General features: G+C 39.8%; 1 protein-coding gene across 3 annotated transcripts in view; it reads right to left on the bottom strand.

The window, feature by feature from the left end:
• ppp2r5eb (protein phosphatase 2, regulatory subunit B', epsilon isoform b) overlaps window positions 1–16,855 on the bottom strand; it is a 53,258-nt gene extending 36,403 nt beyond the window's left edge. Inside the window, exons 1-2 of one of the 3 annotated variants that reach the window (XM_004554680.3) lie at window positions 16,255–16,855; window positions 6,024–6,184 (exon numbers count right to left, since the gene is read on the bottom strand). In XM_004554680.3, the coding sequence (XP_004554737.1) occupies window positions 6,024–6,184; window positions 16,255–16,283 (190 nt within the window). In that variant the 5' untranslated portion in view covers window positions 16,284–16,855. Of the gene's footprint in view, window positions 1–6,023; window positions 6,185–12,622; window positions 12,795–16,254 lie in introns of those variants that run through there. The other 2 variants (XM_004554681.3, XM_004554679.6) reach the window with 2 other exon arrangements.
• Between the last annotated feature and the right edge of the window lie 2,221 nt (window positions 16,856–19,076).

The raw sequence follows: 19,076 nt of genomic DNA, 5'->3' as shown, positions 1-19,076 counted from the left end.
TAGCAAGCTTAATTGTTGAAATTTCCTTTAAAGCCAATACTTGTGCTAACTGGCTAATGCTTGTCAAGCGTATGAAGGAGGCGATCAGGGCTGGGAACAGAATGGCAACATTAAAATGTGTTCCCGGCACAGAACAGCTTGATCACATCGCAGGGTTGAGCCCATTGATACATTCAATTAATACTGTCGTTGTGCTGACATTCATAATAAATTAAAATCTGCAAAGCCCTAGTTTCACATCATGCCTGCACATATAACCGACACTTGCAGCACAGACGTGTCAGGGCGCGCACACGGGTTCACACCCGGACTTCTGTGTGTGCTTTAAAGTTAATGTGTGAGCTTGGAGCCAGTATATGGATCCATCATAATCATCATCAAAGAGCGAAAACAGGAGGACATGGATACTTCTGACTGTGGATTGACTTTCAAAATCAGTGTGATTTGACTGTATCTGTGCTGACCTTTTTCCACTGGGTGTTATCGAGGGACAATGAAGAGGGCAATAGAGACAGATAAGGCACAAAAAATATAAATATATAAACTGGACGGATTTGTAAAAGTAAAGGCCACACAGCGAGCGCATTGCTGAACTGCCCAAAAAAGAAAAGAAAGAAAGAAAGAAATTTGTCCAGTGAAATTACAAAGTCTGTGTAATCGGCTGCATTAAGAATCAGTATAAAAACAATCTTTTTACACAGACACGTGTTTAATGCAGAGGTTTCTGTCTACTATTGCAGGGTCTTTACCTTACAATATAAAGCACCTTGAGGAAACTGTTGTTGTGATTTGTATTATATAAATAAAACATAAATAAAACTGAATTGAATTGGTGCAAACCTCAGGAGGTCCATGTTACTGAAACATTTTTTTTTCTTTTTAATTTTCCCATGAGTCTGTGCTCAAAGAGATTCTGAAGAGAATCCAGTATAGAGGCAGGAGAAAATGAATAACAGCAAAAATTCAAATCCATAATAGGTAAAGAGACCGTCCGGGGCTAAAAGTGGAGCTCCAGTGGAGCTGCTGAGGCAGTGGTCAGGAGCAGCAGACTGTGATTGTACTGAGGAGGTGGGAAATGTGTGGATGTGTGTGAATGCAAAGTGAACGTGTGAAACTGAACCATGGAAGTGTTGAAAAAGACGGACGGTGTGCCGGCTCAGTCACTGAACCACAAATAAATACAGTAAGACTGTAAAATAAACCACTGTTAGCTGTTTACATACACTTCATTGGTCACTATTAAGCTATGTCTGCACTAGCCCACATATATTTGAAAACGGCGTATACGTCTGAAAACGCTCCGCGTCCACACTATCGTTTTCATAGTTGTTCATCCACACTGAAACGGATGAAAACGCTTACGTTCCAGTACTGCGCATGCGTGAAACGCAATACAATTCGACCTGCCTCATTTCTGTCTGCTGTTTATTTACTTTCCAGCTCTTTGAAACGTTGCTGCAAAATGTCGAGGAAAAGCACAGAGTTTTTTTTAAATGGACCAACAATGAGGTGGAGTTGTTGGTGCGAGTAACACAAAAGTACAAGGTTGCAAAAGCGAGCGTGAATTAAAGAACTTGAAGAAAAACTATCTGGAGCATGTACACACTGATATTAAATCTTTAATAGAGCTGTCAAAATTGAGAGCAAACAAAACAACTGCTGTGTAATGCCCTCCACTATCTTAGTTTAATTGGTCACATGACTGCATCACATGACTAAAATATGTCATCGTTTTCGAAAAGGCTCCGGGTTCGCTGTCCACACTGCGCCGCGAAAATAGAGTTTTCAAATGAATCTGCTTTGGAGAGCGTTTTCAAAACGCTCCGTTTTTCCTGACTGAAAACACCGTCTCAGTGTGGACGGAAGGCCAAAATGATGCGTTTTCAAACCAAAACATATTAGTGTGGACATGGCCTTAGGTACACCTCTTAACACAGATATCTAATCAGCCAATCACACGGCAGCAACTCAATCCTTTCAGGTATGTTAGACATGGTAAAGATGGCCTTGTTTAAGCTTAAACTGAGCATCAGAATAAGGAGTGGAAAAAAAACAAGGTTATTTAAGAGTTAAGAGATTTGTATCGTGGATTTGGTGCCGACAAGTAAGCAACTGTGTGATGTTATCGTGTCAGTATAGCCAAAAACCTGAGAAGTGTTTTAAACAGACGGTGAAAACGCGTCATAATTATTACTGTGGCAACTACGCTGTCAGTATCAGAGCTAAACATGCACGTCAGTGTTAAAACATTTTGATAAATCTAAAGTAAGTACTGGATGTGACTCTCTTTGAGGAGATACAAAATATTAAAAGACTGATCAAGTCAATAAGGACATCATTGGTAAGGACAGGTTTAATTGTAAAAGCATTTGATATTTAATTGTCAATGTAAATCCCAAAGAATTTATGACTGTTTAAAGAACAAATTGCATCTGGGTTGTCACTTTTAAAAAAGAAACTGACTCACAGGTTACTGGGTATGGTTTAAATCACTAATCGTATCAACCACGTACTCGAGGACCTGAGGTCACACTGAGTGGTGCTGCTGTTTAATTATCAACCTACTCTATCAGATGATTCCAGCATTTTTTGCAGTGGTGGTTTACTGGGAGGACAACAGGACAGAATTTCCTGAAAGCAACCTTTTGAAGAAGAAAGCAGAGCCTTTTGCAAAAACAGTACAGGAAATATGATCCGCTGTACACTTGCTGCTTTTTAACGGCTTCACTGCACAAAAACACTTGAGAAGGGGGATTCCTCTCTGACACCATAACTGTGGTTCCACACACTATGGTTCTAATTGTATTTATCACTGAAGCTGTTTCTACACATCAACAGTCTCCTCTAACCACCACGTCCCTAGTTCAAAGTCTGTGTGACTTCCGATGTATTCCAGAGAGGGTAACTCCCACCGTGAATTCATGGCGACTGAGTGGACGTCATGTGTCCCACCTTCAGCATGTTTTATTTAATAATAATAATAATAAGAAGAAGAAGAATAAACTTTATTTATAAAGCACACTAAAAAACCAAGGGTATACCAAGGTGAAGTTTAGTCTGCGACCTCACCTGAAGCACTCTTACCTGCTCTGTTTCTTGTTTTTTATTTCCTAATATTATCATTGTCCAGGTGGATTTGCTGTTCTGCTTTTCCAAAAAAGGAAATGAAGCATGGCTTTCTATTAAATTTAGTTCTGCATTTCTTTGAAACATTTAGAACTACCCTGATGTTTTTGCTTCTCTCTTTAGCAGACAGACTATACCTCTTTACTAAAAATATCTGCAGCTCATGGAAACCACAGTAATCAACACAGGTTTGGAGATCAAGCGTGTTGCTGTGTGCTGACAGAGTCTACATATACAGCACAGGTGTCACTGAATATAAGCTTCTATGAGATAAGAGAACAGAACCATTTGACAGTTAGCACAGAGATTATGATTAACTCAGTGCACCAAGTGTAGTAACTTGTTAGTTTAATGTGTAATAGACGATGACCTTAACATAGTTTTAAGACAAGAGAGCCTACTGTTATCTTCAGCTGCCTTCATCAGTCACTTCTGCCTCTTCCTGCATCCTGAGATGGAGCTATGAAGTGACTTTCCCTCAGTCTCAGAGAGGAGGAGGATCTGTCTGGTTTCTGTCTGACAGCATTCCTGCTGTCACTACCAAACCACACCACCACACTGTTGTATTTACTCAGGTGAAACGTCAGTGTAACACATTGTGTATTACTACACCCAGCTACATAGCACAGATGCCTTATTCACTTAGCATGTCACAATGCAGGTTAAAGTTATATGAGATGTGACGTTTGAACACATTCCATTACTTATTAATACACTGAGACTCTTTATCGAACAATTTAGAGAAAATGCCCTTATAATGCGGCATGATCAAAAACATACATATGGGTGTAGATCCGTTTAAATCGATCTTTGCCAGTTCCTCCTAACCTGAGCCTCTGGACTTTCTCAGCGGTTCTATGATAACTGAAAATGTATCCATGTTTCCAACTTTAAACTTGAAAAAACCTCTTGCTTAAACAAAATGTGAGGAGCCAATCTCTGTTCAAGGCAGTTCAAATGTTAAGTCCATTTCATCATGACAGCCAAATAGCTACATATAACAAGAACAAGCTTAGGGTATATTATTATTAAACCATTTGAGGAATCAGAAGATTCCTCATATTTTAACCTATGATCTTCTTATTCCTCACATACATCTTGCATTTAATGAGAACATCTTTAGACTGATTTTTTTAGCCAGTATTAGACATTTGCTGATATAGTGGTATCGCAAACTTATAATGAATGAAAACTCAAAGTAAAGAAGAGACGGGGGAAACACCCTTCAACTCTGTTATGACTGTTGATGTCACACAGCGTGCCAAACAGAGGCCACTTCCCTCTTGGTAAGACACATGCTTTAAAACCCACAAACTCAACAACCAGCTGACCTGAGCAGAATCGGGCAGAGCAACTGAGTAATCCATGACTACTTGTGACAATAAAATAAGATTATTTTTAAGGTGGACTGTCTTAATACCACAGTAAATTTTAGAATGGGTCTTGTATAACTTGTACAGGTCGTCCTCTAGCACCAACCTGCTCTCTGCAATCATCGAAATGATCTGCCTGTCTAGACATGTCACTAATAAAACACTCGCATACAGAGAATAGTTGGCATAGAAAAGCAGCTGCATTCAAACAGAACTAAACCAACCAGACTATACAGAGCAATGCTACTAAATTTGCCATCAATGGGCAGAGACAAAACACAAATTGAAGGTGAGTGTCATGATTTAAAAAAAAAAAAAAAACCTTTCTGTTTTAATGAGCCATCTACGCTTAAAGCCCCTGGAAGGTCCCCCTTTTACAAGCCTGTGTTGTGCACTTAAGGTAGGAACGGTGTCCACACAAATTATTCACAAGTGAAAACATCATGCAGTTGCTTATTTTCTGTCAGATACACTACTGGTCAAAGGTTTTAGAACACCCCAATTTTTCCAGAGGGGGGGGGGTGCCACACCCAAAGCCCTGAAAACCCTGAAGAGAAGTTTAACACTACCACGAATGAATCTCCACTTCACATTTAAGACATTTTACTTACCTAAATATCAAACTTCATGGGTTTACACATAACTATCATCTGCTCTGCTCAGCTTGATTTTAACTAATCAGAACAAATCTGTATTCTGAGTAATTACTGCTGTAGCCGCTTAAGCATAATGGGGGAAATTTGCCATTTGCTGGCTTAGTTTTCACTTGGGGTGGGCAGATTGATACAAATGATCAATGCTATGAATACCATCATTGTTATTAGTATTAGTTGAATACCTGTGTGATGTGATCGATAGCCTACTTTCATTTAATTTCTCTGCTGTATGTTCAGAACATTAGTATCATTTCATCAAAGAGTAGACGTGCACATTTTATCCCCTATTTCTTTGCAAAAAAATACTGCAAACTGTGTGCGTTTATGGAGGCTATTTGCTAATGTGGCACTGTCATCAAATTATTTAACACATAAAAATGTGAAAAAGAGGAAGTCCCTGAAAGAGCCTCTGACTAGTGTAACAGATATAGAGGCAAAGCATATCCAGTTAGCTTATATAGTGGTGAAAATAATATTCCAGTCATGACTTATCAACTGTTGGATCTTCAGCATTAGTTTATGTTGATTTCGAGTGCTCATCACAGCTGTTATTTCAGCTGATTGATTAATGCTAGACTAGCCTATATCCAGACATTTATGTTACATTAATTTAGTCATTAATTTTGAAAAAATATACTTGTGAAATATGAAAATGTCTGAATATAATAACACTTTTGTGTACATTACACGCAATGAAACTGAGTCAGTGAACCAGGGTTCAAATTCAGTACAATTAGATTAACAGAAGCAAAGCTAGAGGGGCCTTTTAGATGTTACTTGTATTTGATTTGGTCATCATCCCTTGTGCCTCTCACCCCACAAACCACAGATTTCTCTCACATACACGCAAACATGTGTTTCTACTTACCCTTGAGCAGGGGCAAGGGCGTGAGCTCTATAGGTTTGCCCTGAGAGCGGAACTGGGACGAACTCTGCGACCGCTTCTGCTTGGCCTTCCTGACAGACTTCCGTGAAAATCCGTCCACTTTGTCCACAGAGGGAGCTGTGGTGGCTGCCGAGGACATAGCCCTGTTGAGAGAGACACAGGAGGGGGGGGGGGGGGGGGGGGGAGATGAAGTCACATTAGACGTGTTCAGAAAGCTCCAAATTTAGAAAGCCAAAGTGATTAACCACAACACTTTTTCATGGGACAGTTACATTTCATAACACTTTATTTGTGATCATTTTTAATGTCAGTCATCATGCTGCTGGTGCCGTCACCGCTCACTCCTCCTCTCACTTCTCAGCCAATTGCACGAGCTTGTGTTGATAGCCATGTGCTTCAGTGTGTTGACATCGCTCGAAATTATTTTCAAATTTACTGGTTTGTTAATGAAATGTAGTGATTTGTCCAGAAATCATTTCTCTCAAGCTCTGAATTATTCCAAGAATTTCAGCATGGAAAGCAAAAAAAGAAAATCTTTAAAATCATATAAGAGATCAAATAACCCCATCTTAAAACAATTATTTTTAAAAGTAACAAACACACACACATATATAAAAACAACCTATATTAGTGTAATGCCAGTATTGGCTTTAAATTAAGCATTCTCATTCCAGTTTGAATTTAAGGCACAGGAAGCACATTTACAAGTTTTTGTGTGCGAGCGTGTTCGTGCACTAAGGTCATGCAGGTCAAGAGTTCTTTTTTTTTTGATAGTAAGCGCATGCAAATAGAAAAAAAAAGAAAAAAAACAACATCCCCTGTTACAGTTTTAGCTCTCTACGAGTTCATTTTCCTGCAGCCAAAGCAGACAGCCTCATTTTCCCAGCATAGGAGACACTTTAGACTTCAGTTCAAGCATGGTTACAGTACACAAACAAGCGGCACTCCTACCTGCCAGAAGACCATCAAAGTATCTCAAACACACACACAACTTTTTAAAAAAAAAAAAAAAAAAAAAAAAAAACCACACAAAACCCACACACACACATACACAGCGGCACCGACAACAATGGAGCTGGTTCTGCAGCTGCGAGCTATTGACACAGTCGGAGGAAGCTGAGGAAATGTCAACTGCTGTGTGTGCTGGCTGCTGATTGCATGTTAAAATAACAATTAAAAAAAGAATCTAACAAACTAACTTCTCAAGCAACAAAAACAAGCCGCAGCAGAAGTCACACTTGAGACTACTTTTCTGCACCACACCCAGGAGCACATGTTTGGAAGAGCACACTCAGGATTTGTTTTTGGCTGTCAGAGGTACAGATCCATAGGGTGGCCACAAATGTGGGTGTGGTGATGTTTTTTTGTTTTGTTTTGTTTTTTTTGTTTTTTTTAAACCTCTTATGGGGCTAAACTTTTTCTCAAAGTTTCACATCTGCAAACTAACCCTGTTTTTGTGGTCCTCTGGTTACATTAGCATCTATGATGCACACTGCTCAAAGATCTGCTGTCATCCTTTGATATAAGCACGATACCCTAACTCTGCAAACAAGTAAATATTCATACATACACCAAGCTAACATGCTAAGATTTTCATTAGTGTCAGTTAGGCTGGTGTACTAGCCAATTCAGTTGTTCAGGTAGTTCGCTAACAACCTATAAAAATACAAACAAAACCAATGAAACATCCATTTAAAAAAAACAAATGCGCGCATGGACAGCCTGGAATGTCCGAAGAAAAACCAATAGTTTCAAAAAATGTGCTGCTCTGGCAGAGGCTGAGAAGAAAACTGTAAAACTGTCAATGATTCAAATTCGGCCAAAAACTAAAGACATGATCCATTTTTTAAGTTCTTGCAACATGATGCTTTCTGGTGCAAAATAACCAAAAAGCTCAAATAAACCCTCCTTCTTCCAGGTCATCCAGGGGGATGCTGGCAGACTCTGCTTCAGATACCAATGAAGGAAAAGAGACACCAAAACACAACATCCCGGTTGCATAGAAAAGTTTCTCAACTTCTGTGAACTGAACTGTGTTCTGATCTTAATCTTAACCTAAATTAAAGGAAACACAGTGATTAGAAGCCTGAGTTGTCACAGTGTCCCCATAAAGTGTGAATCCTGACAACATGTGAACCATCACAACAAGTTTCAAATAACCTTAGAAGGAGCATGAAGTCATGAACTCATCTTTTGGGCCCTGACCAATTACATGTATTATAGCATGACTTAAAAAGGACCACTCAAGACATCCAGGAAAAACATTTTTTTGGAAGAAAAACGATTCAACGTTGTTGCGCCAGTGTAATAAGTAGTGGTGCAACGGATCACGGTTGATCCGTAATCCGAACCGATCCCACTCCACGGTTCGGAACGCACGTGATCCGAAGATTCGAAAAAGAAGAAAAAAAAAGTATGTGTATGGTGTGCGTGGTGGGTCTGTCAAGCGATAGTTATGGCCAGCGCTAGCCGTCCAAGTGGAGGAGCAGAGGAAATTGCGGTATTTAAGCAGCCCTTTACTGCCCAGTCCGACCGGGCTAAAGTCATTACAAAAGCTACTGGGGTGTTTAGCTGCAGACAGGAGGCCGTATTCCGTTGTTTAAACTATGATGAACGTGCTTGAGACACGCTATGATATCCCGTTGCGCGTCCACTTTAGTGGCAAGATCGTTTCAAGCATGTACGAGCAGGAACAGTTTAAAGTTATGGCTGAACCGTCCCAGGCATCTTCTGTTAGCCTAACTACTACAAATGGGCAGACCTCCAGGGCAACGGAAAGCTACGTGACCGTGACAGCTCATTATATCACAGCGGAGTGCGATATAATGAGCGGTATGTATTATTGTAGGGTCTACCTTACAATATAAAGCGCCTTGAGGCGACTGTTTTTGTGATTTGGCGCTTTATAAATAAAACTGAATTGAATTGAGTGGTAGATACAAAGCCCTATACTGCCCTATACTGTACCATAGTTTTTTTTTTTAATAATTGCGTGGAATGAGTCTTGAGTTGAATGTTTTTAACAGGCAAAAAATACTTCAATAAGTGAATAAGTAAATGTTAATTTTTTCTCTTGATCCAATTGATCCAATCTGTGACTTAAAACCGTGATCCAATCCGAACCGTGAGATTTTTGATCCGTTGCACCACTAGTAATAAGTAATCACAGGATAGAGGTTGTTGCTGTTAAAGCTTGTTCTTTGAGAACTCAGGAATTCAGCCCGTAGACAAAGATAGAAATTAATTTAATCAAAGATGTGAAAAGTACAACTATTTAGTCAGATATGAGTGTGTTTGCCTTTAACTGACCATATTTCATTAGTACTCCCACTTCCTTCTTGCAACAGTACTGTACATGGGAAAAATACAAAGCTCAATATCAACCACAAGCCACAACAAAACTGGCCTCTGCTAGTTAGCATGAGGCTAATATTTTTAGTTTATTCAGGACATTAGGAAGCTAAATGGACTCTGATTTCAGGAGAGGACAAAGAGCCTGATCACTAACTGACCTGGATGGCATGGGGTGGCTGAGAGGACATAAATTAGAGTGCTAACAAAAATCCTTATATAATAAGACATGAATGAGATGCTGCAGGCTGCGGTCTGTGCTGGCAGCAAATGTTCTGTCAAAGTCAAAAGGCTGTCATACAACATGCCCACCAAGCCTTGTATACAACAGAGCGAGGAGAGTTACTACAGGCTTGGACTTCAGTACAAACACGTACATACGCACATCATTCATATGGATAGTCGAAGCCTTTCAAAAGCTCCCTGAGGATGCACCGCTTACTGTCCGTCATAGTAAAGAATCTATAGTAGTTATAATGACTGTAGACAAGCAACATGTACATCTGTGGTTCTCTGTGATGAAACTGTCAGCACTGATGCAATATAACTACAAGAGGAAGAAGATAAAAATCAAGAGTGCCAACTGTGAATATAAGAAGATATGGTAAAACAGCCTCAAAACTACAGTCCTCTCATCTTTCTGCTAAGCATTAGATTGAAGATGTCAGTGTTTAGGACAGTTTGTACACATTTACAGCATACTGTCATTACAGACTGACTATATGTTTGTTTACATTACAATGAGCCAGTCAGCAGGAGAAAAGGCAGAGTCCTCCCAAGGACATGGGCTTCCAAATTCAAAAATCAGTCAATCTAGGATGACAATTAAAAGTTCTGGAGATTTTCAAATGGCAAAGCCTCAAGTTTAACCATGAAAAAAGTTTTAACGAGCTATAAAAGAACTTGCTATTGAGCAATCAGTTTTTCCCCTTTTCAAGTTGTAATGCAAAACTACTTTGTTCTTTTTTAAAAATATATATATAGTTTTGCAATTGAAAATCGCAACAGACTGTAAGGTCTTACTTTAAAAATATGGCAAATAGATCCAAAGACAGCTGTCAGTGATAATCATCACAATCTTCCAGGTAAACTTTCAAATATCTATTATCATTGTTTATCATTTGAATGCAGATGGAGACCCTGCTTCAAGCCAGACGTTTTGCACAACTACAACAAATTAGCACTAGCACATAGGTTTAATATAGACAGAACTACCCTGAGCTAACTCAGTGCAGCGCGCAACATTCTAAAAGGAAAACAAAAGCCTCAACAGCTCACTTACAGAGACAAACAAGCTTTTTCTATGACGAACTACAGCACATAATAGATCCCAAGGGACGGCTAAACATCTGTCCACTGTGCTGCATGCATCAGACATGAAGCCAGACTTTGATGGTCTAGTCAAAGGTAGTCGTGTCATATTCATTATTTCTGAGTGAGTGTATAAGTAGACTTGTCAACCAGGGAAAAAAATAAAAAAATAAAATAAAACACAATCTACCAGATAAGATACAAGAAACCATTGGAGTAGATATTCATTTACAACAGTACTGATGCAACACTTGCTCTAGTTGACACACAACTTCACACAGCACCACTGAGGCTAATCAGGCACAAAGCTCCTCCCCTCACCATGAGGTACGCATATGAACAATATCGCTAACAAACCTCCACAATCATTCTCATAAAGACTGACAAAGAAGCACAACAGGATCAACTATGTAGTTGTTTGAGTCCATAATCAAGTACAGTTTAATCAAAGCTCATCAACTTTAAGCAACAGAAATATGATGCACCAGAAGTCACCAGAAACACAAGTAATAAACAAGGCTGTACATGAATATATTTTCTGCAGACCATTGCTCAAATCTTTATTTTAAAAACTATATTTTATATATATATATATATATATATATATATACACATATATATATATATATATATATATATATATATACACACACACACACACACACACACACACACACACACACACACACACACACACACACACACACACACACACATATATATAACGAGAGAGCGAGAGAGAGAGAGAAAATGGTAGCGAGCAGGCAGTAAAATTCTAGTATTGTAACAATTCAATGTTTGGCGTGCAGTCATGTAAGTCATGACTGTACGCCAAACAGGATACACAGATTCACAAATGACAACACCAATTATATGACAAGAGAGTCATCTGTCAGTACTATTCACGGTCTTCACTTTCATTGTCACTCAGCAGTTAATGATCCAGCTGTGTGAATGCCTTCTGTTTGGCATCAGCACTGTCACTGTCTTGGAAAATACCTCCAGCTAAACACTGATCTCTCCTGTGGTTGGTTAGCATCAGTCAGCCTGGCAGCTAACAAACTTAAAATTCTGCTTTAAAAAAAAAATACTATGGTCGAGGACAACACACGATAGACTTGGTTTGTTTGTTTTTTCTCTGTTGAAAGATTTCCTGCCATAGTTTTGCCTTTCAAAACTATTCAAATGTGAGCCTAAAAAGTATGTCGGCTTTATCACAAGGCTGACATACCCTACAGTATAAACATGACAAAAAACCTTGCAAATTGACACCTTGCAACTTGTTCTCTGTGCTGTTGCTGTGGGTACAGAGCCTTACAGATACCGGACAAAGCAAGGCTGAGGCGTCTAAAAATCACCTGCACTTAGCGATAATCCCCGGCTAATGTCTGAAAGTGGACTAGCTCTGACGTACGTACTCTTTGACACCTCTTGGATAATCAAGTTTTACTCTTATAAATGGTTAAATCAGCACTTCCAGCTGTCTTTTATAATGGCAAATGGTAAATGGCCTGTATTTGTACAGCGCTTTACTAGTAATATATAATATTACATTTTAATATTCTTGCTCTGTTTTGGGGTTTTTTGGCATGGGCAAGGGTGGTCCATATCAGCTCCAAGATTCCACCATAATATTATGGAGAGACTTTCCAGCTCTTTGTGTTCATGATTTCAGGCAATACAAGTTTTAATCTCTGCTATGATGACAAAGAGCATCATTCAGCTCCAAAAAATAAAATAAAATAAAAAAGAAACAAGGCAAAGACTTAATTTCAATTTCTACCTGCTACATCACAAATGGTAAAAGTAAACAGTACAAATTGGTGCTTTTCCACTGCAGCACCACTGAAAGTGACAAAATTGCGATTAGTCACATTCGGAACAATCTAAAAACTGTACAGCCACACTACTTTTCTTACCTGTGGATAGGACCACTGGAATCCCTGTGTACAACCATCAGTGCCTCACGTTCAATCGTTCTCTCTCACTAAGCAGCTAATGGCGACAACACTACACAACACACGAGGGAGAGCAAGACTATGCCGCCTGGTCAGGCGTATGGCACCCAAGCACCAAAGCCATTCTCCTCCCATGCCTCTTACATAAGAGAACAGATGACATCCAAACAGGCTTGGTGAGGGTGGGATTAAAGAACAAGGAGGAAGGAGAGAGGAGGGGTGCATAGCAAGCAACAGGGAGACCAACCGAAAGGGAGGGAGGGAGGGAGGGAGGGAAGGAGGAAGAGGAGGGAGGGAGCTGCTGTACGACAGGAAGTCAACAAACAGGCAATGGCAAGGCCGAAAGAAAGGAGCTGGAGTAAGGGAACAAAAATGCACACACAAATATGTACAGGAATGCAGTGCTGTGGATGAGAGGAATACCAGCTTGAAACATACTATGCAGTCCTATAAAAAATTAAGTATACACTTACTGCTTTCTAAGGAATTAAGAATAGCTACATGCTGCTGATCAAATGCAGTTGGTTGTTGATCATTAGCAAGTGTGAGCACCTCAATAAAAGCAGAAGTTTGAGCAGTTTGCTGGTCTTGAGGATTTGGGTGTGTGCTAGCAATGGGGTGGATGTGTCTTGAGTTTTTTGCAAAAATCACAAGAGCTACATTTTAGACTCTACAGGCCGCAATTACCATGTTAAATGTTAAAGTTCATGAAGGTACAATTTTTAAAAAAAAGATACTCAACAAATATGGCTTGTTTCAAAGTGTTGCCCGGAGAAAACCTCTTCTCTCTAAGAAAAACGAGACAGCATGGCTCAGGTTTGTAGAGTTGCATCAAAACAAACCACAAAACTTCTTAAACAACGTCCTTTGGACAGATGAGATCAGAGTGGAGATGTTTAGCCATAAAGCACAGCACGATGGTTAGAGAAAACCAAACACAGCATATCAGCTGTGTGCCTTATTCTAACTGTCAAGCACGGTGGTAGAGGGGTGATGATTTGAGCTTGTCTTGCAGCCACAGGATCTGAACTGGTCCACCATGAACTAGTATTCTGTAGTCAAACATGACTGTGTGACAGCTAAAGCTTACCCAAACTGGGTCATGCAACAGGGTAATGGTGCAAAGCACACCATGAAAATCTACAACACTATAGCTGAATAAGAACAGAATCAAGGTATTGCAGACCATACCCTGATCACAGAGAGGTATGCATTAACAAATGTTCACAAACCTCAATGAACTGAAGCAACGTTCTAAAGAAGAGTGGACAAAAATTCCTACAAAGGGATGTGAGAGACTTATAAAGGCATACAGAAAACTATTCATTCAACATACTGCTGCTAAATGATTGCACAAGCTATTGATTGTGCTGTGTACTTAGTTTTTCACAGGGTTGCAGTGTCCAAAATTTTCATAATACGACAAGAGTCATATTTTGGTACAGCCCAACTGCTTTTCTTTTTATTTCATGGAAATAAAAATAATAATAAAAACATTTCCTTGATATAGGCCTGCAAAATCATTATCTACATTGTTAGAAGTACATTCGGCTTATTAAACATCACAGAAGTAGTAGAAAATAAAAAATAAATAAAGTCATAAATAAATAAAGCCTTATGCAACAACAACAGCTGTCTTGGTTTGGCTGGCCAACACTCAATAACATGACTCTGATAATAACTTGCTTCAGAAAAAAGATCCTCAAAGACACTTTTTGGTTGTTAATTAAATTATTTTTTCAGCTCATCCATACCAAAAGAAATCTATAAATGCACAGACTGTTTTATTTAACGTACTTTTATTGTTATTTATTCTACTTTTTTTTGCTAAGGAAAACATAAGTGTTCATTATAATAAGTAAAAAAAACATTTTTTTAAGTGTTTTTCAATATTTACTGCCAGCAGTAAATGTCATCTTATCAGTCAACAAAACTGAAAATATATGGTGCAGTTCGACATATAAGCAGTCAATATCAAACTGTGTGTTTAACTTTGTGTAAGTTAAACACACGATATGCCCTTAAATCCAATAATTCATCCTGCTTTGCAGCTTTTATTGCCTCCCAAAAACCAGAGTCATGCAAGTATCATGCAAGTCACAGCAACATAAAGAAGACAGGTTACTTTACATATCCATCCAATAAAAATTGCTAACAAATTGAACTAACAATACCAGTATGAATCCCTGGCTTACTGTACTGAATCCTCATACTTCCGAAAGTCTCCTGTTGCTACTATCAGCTGAATGCTGCAACCTGACAGCCCATCTAATTGGTGTGATTCATTCATGGGTGAATTGCGCTGTTCACACATCTAAGTACAAATGAACTCAGCAACTTTCAAACACACACACACACACAAAACCACACAGAGCTGATAAGGAGGAGGCAGTTAATGTACCAGCCTTGTCATAAACACAGAAGACTTTGGATGTTAAGTTATCTGAGTTAAGGTTGGACCTGTTAACAACATGGTTAAACTCTAGAACCTTAAAGGTGAGCCAGATGTGTCACGGAACAGGAGTAAACCCTCCTAAAACACAGACAGTGCAATATGAGTATATGAAAGGCCACACCTGGCCTCCCATAAATGGCTGGGGATGTAGAGACTAGGCAAAATAAAAGCAAAAGTAGGAGTAGTACGATAATACTTTAAAGTTAGCCCGATGCATTCCACTCATCACCACCACCTCTCATCTACAATGTCACTACATTGTTATTAGAGGTGATGATCTCTCTCTCCCTCCTAACGGTTCTATACACATTACTCAACATGTAGAAACAATGGTGGTCTGTGCAAGAAAATATAAGATGACAAGTTTAGAGGTACGAGCCTGTCAGAAACAGCCTCTTAGTGCACAGCCAGTCAAAGTTCATGTAGGATTATCGCCACACCGTTTGACAGTTGGCTTCACTTGACAGGAAAGCTAAACTTGTCTCATGCTGGGTTCATGGGGCTTTTTCAACTCACGAGGATTAAACAGCAGCATTTACTTTGAGCGAACCAGCCCGTGGGCCGCTGCATACAGCAAATAACTCAATAAACCCTAGTTCCTGTACAGTGCAATTTGATGTCACATATTTACTGCTGTTATCAGCTAGAGCAGCAAAGTAGACCATCAACTCTAAGGTTAAAAATGAAGCCGTTCGGGAGAGCTGGCGTTAGCTTGGGCAAATCGGGCCTGGCAGCGACAGCAGCAGCAGGAGGAGGAGGAGGCAGCGCAGCATTCAAAACTTGACAGCGCGATAGCCTCACTAGCGTTAACTAGCTAGCAGTGTTAGCATCTCGAATAACCGTTACAAAGCCGCATTGAACGCTAGATAGTCGTCTCCAAAGAACACATAAAGCTCTAAGATAGTATAGCCATGAAGATAAAGCGGCTTTCATTTCAAAGCTTTGAAGCTTTACTTTAGAAATTATATTTTTGGTAGCTAGCTAACGTTAGTGCAACGGTTATCGCGGGTTAGCTCAAGTTGAACATGTAGCCTTAGCTTAAGACCCGCCACCAGTCAAAGGAAACACAAGAAGCTGATTAAAAGAATGAAACCTGCGATTATATCAAAGCCAATGTGTGCTAATAAGATAGAGTTACCTGGGCGGGCTCGGGCGATCACCCATCATCCCAGATGTAAATACGGGGCAGTGCTAATGCTGCTACCGTTAGCTAGCGCTCACAGACTGACAGAGTGACCAGGCTGGGAGACACACACCGTCCCGAGTCCCGACCCGAGCCCGACAAGCTGCAGCCGACCAAGTGGCTGGTAGCCCTCCAATCGTAGTACTTTACCTTGATCCTCTGCGGTTCGCAACGGAGACGGCGGCGAGGAGTTATCCTATGTTTGGAAAGCTATCGGGCTATTAGTTAGGCTACCTCCAGTTCGGTGAGAACAGCCTTTCCCCAGCAGCGGCGGAGCAGCAGGAAAATCTTTGGCCTGAAACAGCCAAACCCACGAGTAGCCTTCCTTCCAACTGAATAATCCTCAAACTCCCATTAATTACAAAATACACCTACGATACACACAAACGATTACGTTAACGCATTTACATTCCTGTTATTGATTCACTCGCTCGTCTTCCCCAAAAACCCTGGATTTTGGTGTTTTCTTTGCTCGTCTATGATCCGGGGCTGTTTCCTTTCACCCTATTGTCAACACTGCTGGGTTGAGACCATGGCACACATAACAGAGACACAGCGTAGCGTGCTGGACGAGCATCTGAACCACGTACAAAGCTGATTGGCTGCAGGGAGCGATGTCCGCAATTGTGATTGGACAGCCAGAACTATCAATCACAACACGGAGAAACGAGGCTCCGAATCCGTCGGTTAGGTAGAGGAGAAGGGACAAGGAAAAAGATCGAGGCAGAGAGCGAAGTACAGTGTGTATGTGTGGAGGCTTCACCAGGCAGCGTGCTGGAATGAGGCTAAACCTGTCCGAGGCCCGGCCCTGTACCTCGCTTCTATGTATCCGCATTTTAACGCTCGTTCTGCCCAATCGTTTATTGCACATTTATAAGTGTTTTTGAAGACCTCCTCACAGCCGAGGCGGTGCTGTGTGAAAGACGAGTGCATTTCAGCCCTAGAACCGAAATTAGAGAGGAACACAGCGAGAGTTACATAACTGATATATAGGTCTGTGAATGCGCTATATAGCTAATGCTAGGGCATGCATGGGTGTTTCCTTTACTCGCTCACGTATTGGTTTTCTCTCGCTTGATAGGTTTTTAAAATAACACATTTGCAAATAGTTTCTGCTCCAACTTTACAGCAAATTATACAAATAATTTTTTATTAAAAAAAACAATATACCATATAATTCATATTAGTCGCTATACTGGAAACGTGTCAACTGAAGTGCTACATAGGCCTAGCTATATCTTATGTATTTGAATTACTGGTGCATTAACGTGTAAGTAGCAATAATTATTAGTATTAACGCACTGTGTCCAGGGGTAGTTTTATCTAACGTGTGGATTACTGGCCAATTATGAGGCAGTAGGCCGTGTATAAAGGTTTCGCACATTTCATACAAAATAAAAAAAAACTTCATACCCCAGTGTTTTTCTATGACTGTGGTTGCTTTGCTTTTTTAAGTCGTAATTTTAGTGTCATTTTTCCTCATTTTATGTAGTCACAGCATCTCTTGAGAGATTCCTGCGACTTATTCGTGATTTTTTTTCATCTGCTTCCTCATCATTTTCATCCTTCTAGCTGCGTCTCTTTGAGTTTGCTGTTTTGTTATCATTTCCCTCTCTTCTAGTCCTTTGGCATTTTTTAGTCAAACTGGTGTTTCATAGTTTTCAAGGAGTATCTTTGGTGAGTGTAATGTTGGTTGTGATTTTTTATTATTTTTTGGCTTCATTCAGAACTCCACAAGATTTGGTATGTCTTAGGCAGCGAGCATTCTCAGCAGAATCTCTAGTGAAGTGTTTTCTCACCATTGTCACTAAGGACAGAAATAGCAAAACTGCATCATATTGACCAGTGAAACCACACTTTGGTTTTGCCACTGTAACAATGAAGCCTGCTAGAGGCCTTGTTCATACTAACTGAAGTAAAATTACATTCACACAACTTAGAGGAACCATTTCTCTACAGCTGTATTTCCCATATCAACACGTTTTAGTAGTAAAACCTAGTTTGTAGCAAAGTTAGCGTCACATCTACACTGCTAAATTAGGAATCATGGACTTTATCAACAATTTTAAAAGAATGACCTTAGAAATAGTTCTGTATTATGTTTTTTAAGCAGTCAGGGGTCATATCAATTTGGTTATCATATGAGTGAACAAATAATCATGTGGGTGACCAAAAATGAGCAGTTAGGCATACAGTGACTTATCAAGAATATAAACAGATATTTAAAAGAAAAGATGATGTTTCTCCATCACCCCATTCTCAGTAATGGTCTCATTGTGGTCACTCTATAAAAACTGTGTGGCTCCATCACTGTCTTTCAGTAATATCTGCAGTTTAAGTTTACTCTTTTCTGTGCAATTATATATATATACAGATGTGAAGAAGTCAGTTTTCCTGGGGCTTTGCAGTCGTTTAAAAAACCTGTGACTGAGTAGCTCGTAGAACCAATGTTAACAGAAATAGCTCTTTATGGCTTTAATGACTTTATCAGTCTTTCACATCATTGTAGAGGAATTTTACCCAGTCGTCTTCAAAATGTTGTTTCAGTTCATTGGGCATTCGTTTATACTGAGCCTACTTAAGGTCCAGCATTTCAGTCAGCTTGATGCTTTCCTTTTTCAGATATTCTGTTGTAGATCTGCTGCTGTGTTTGGAATTACTGTCCTGTTGGACCATACCCTTGCAGCCAATCTGTTGGACAGATGACCTAACATTTGAGTTAAGAAAACTTTGTGTACAGAGGAAGTTGTGGTCGAGTCGGTGACTGCAAGGTGGAC

Source organism: Maylandia zebra, linkage group LG19 (assembly GCF_041146795.1).
Source record: "Maylandia zebra isolate NMK-2024a linkage group LG19, Mzebra_GT3a, whole genome shotgun sequence".
NCBI lineage: Eukaryota > Metazoa > Chordata > Actinopteri > Cichliformes > Cichlidae > Maylandia > Maylandia zebra.
The sequence above is the reverse complement of the archived record's forward strand: the minus strand, read 5'-3'. Positions and strand labels throughout refer to the sequence as shown.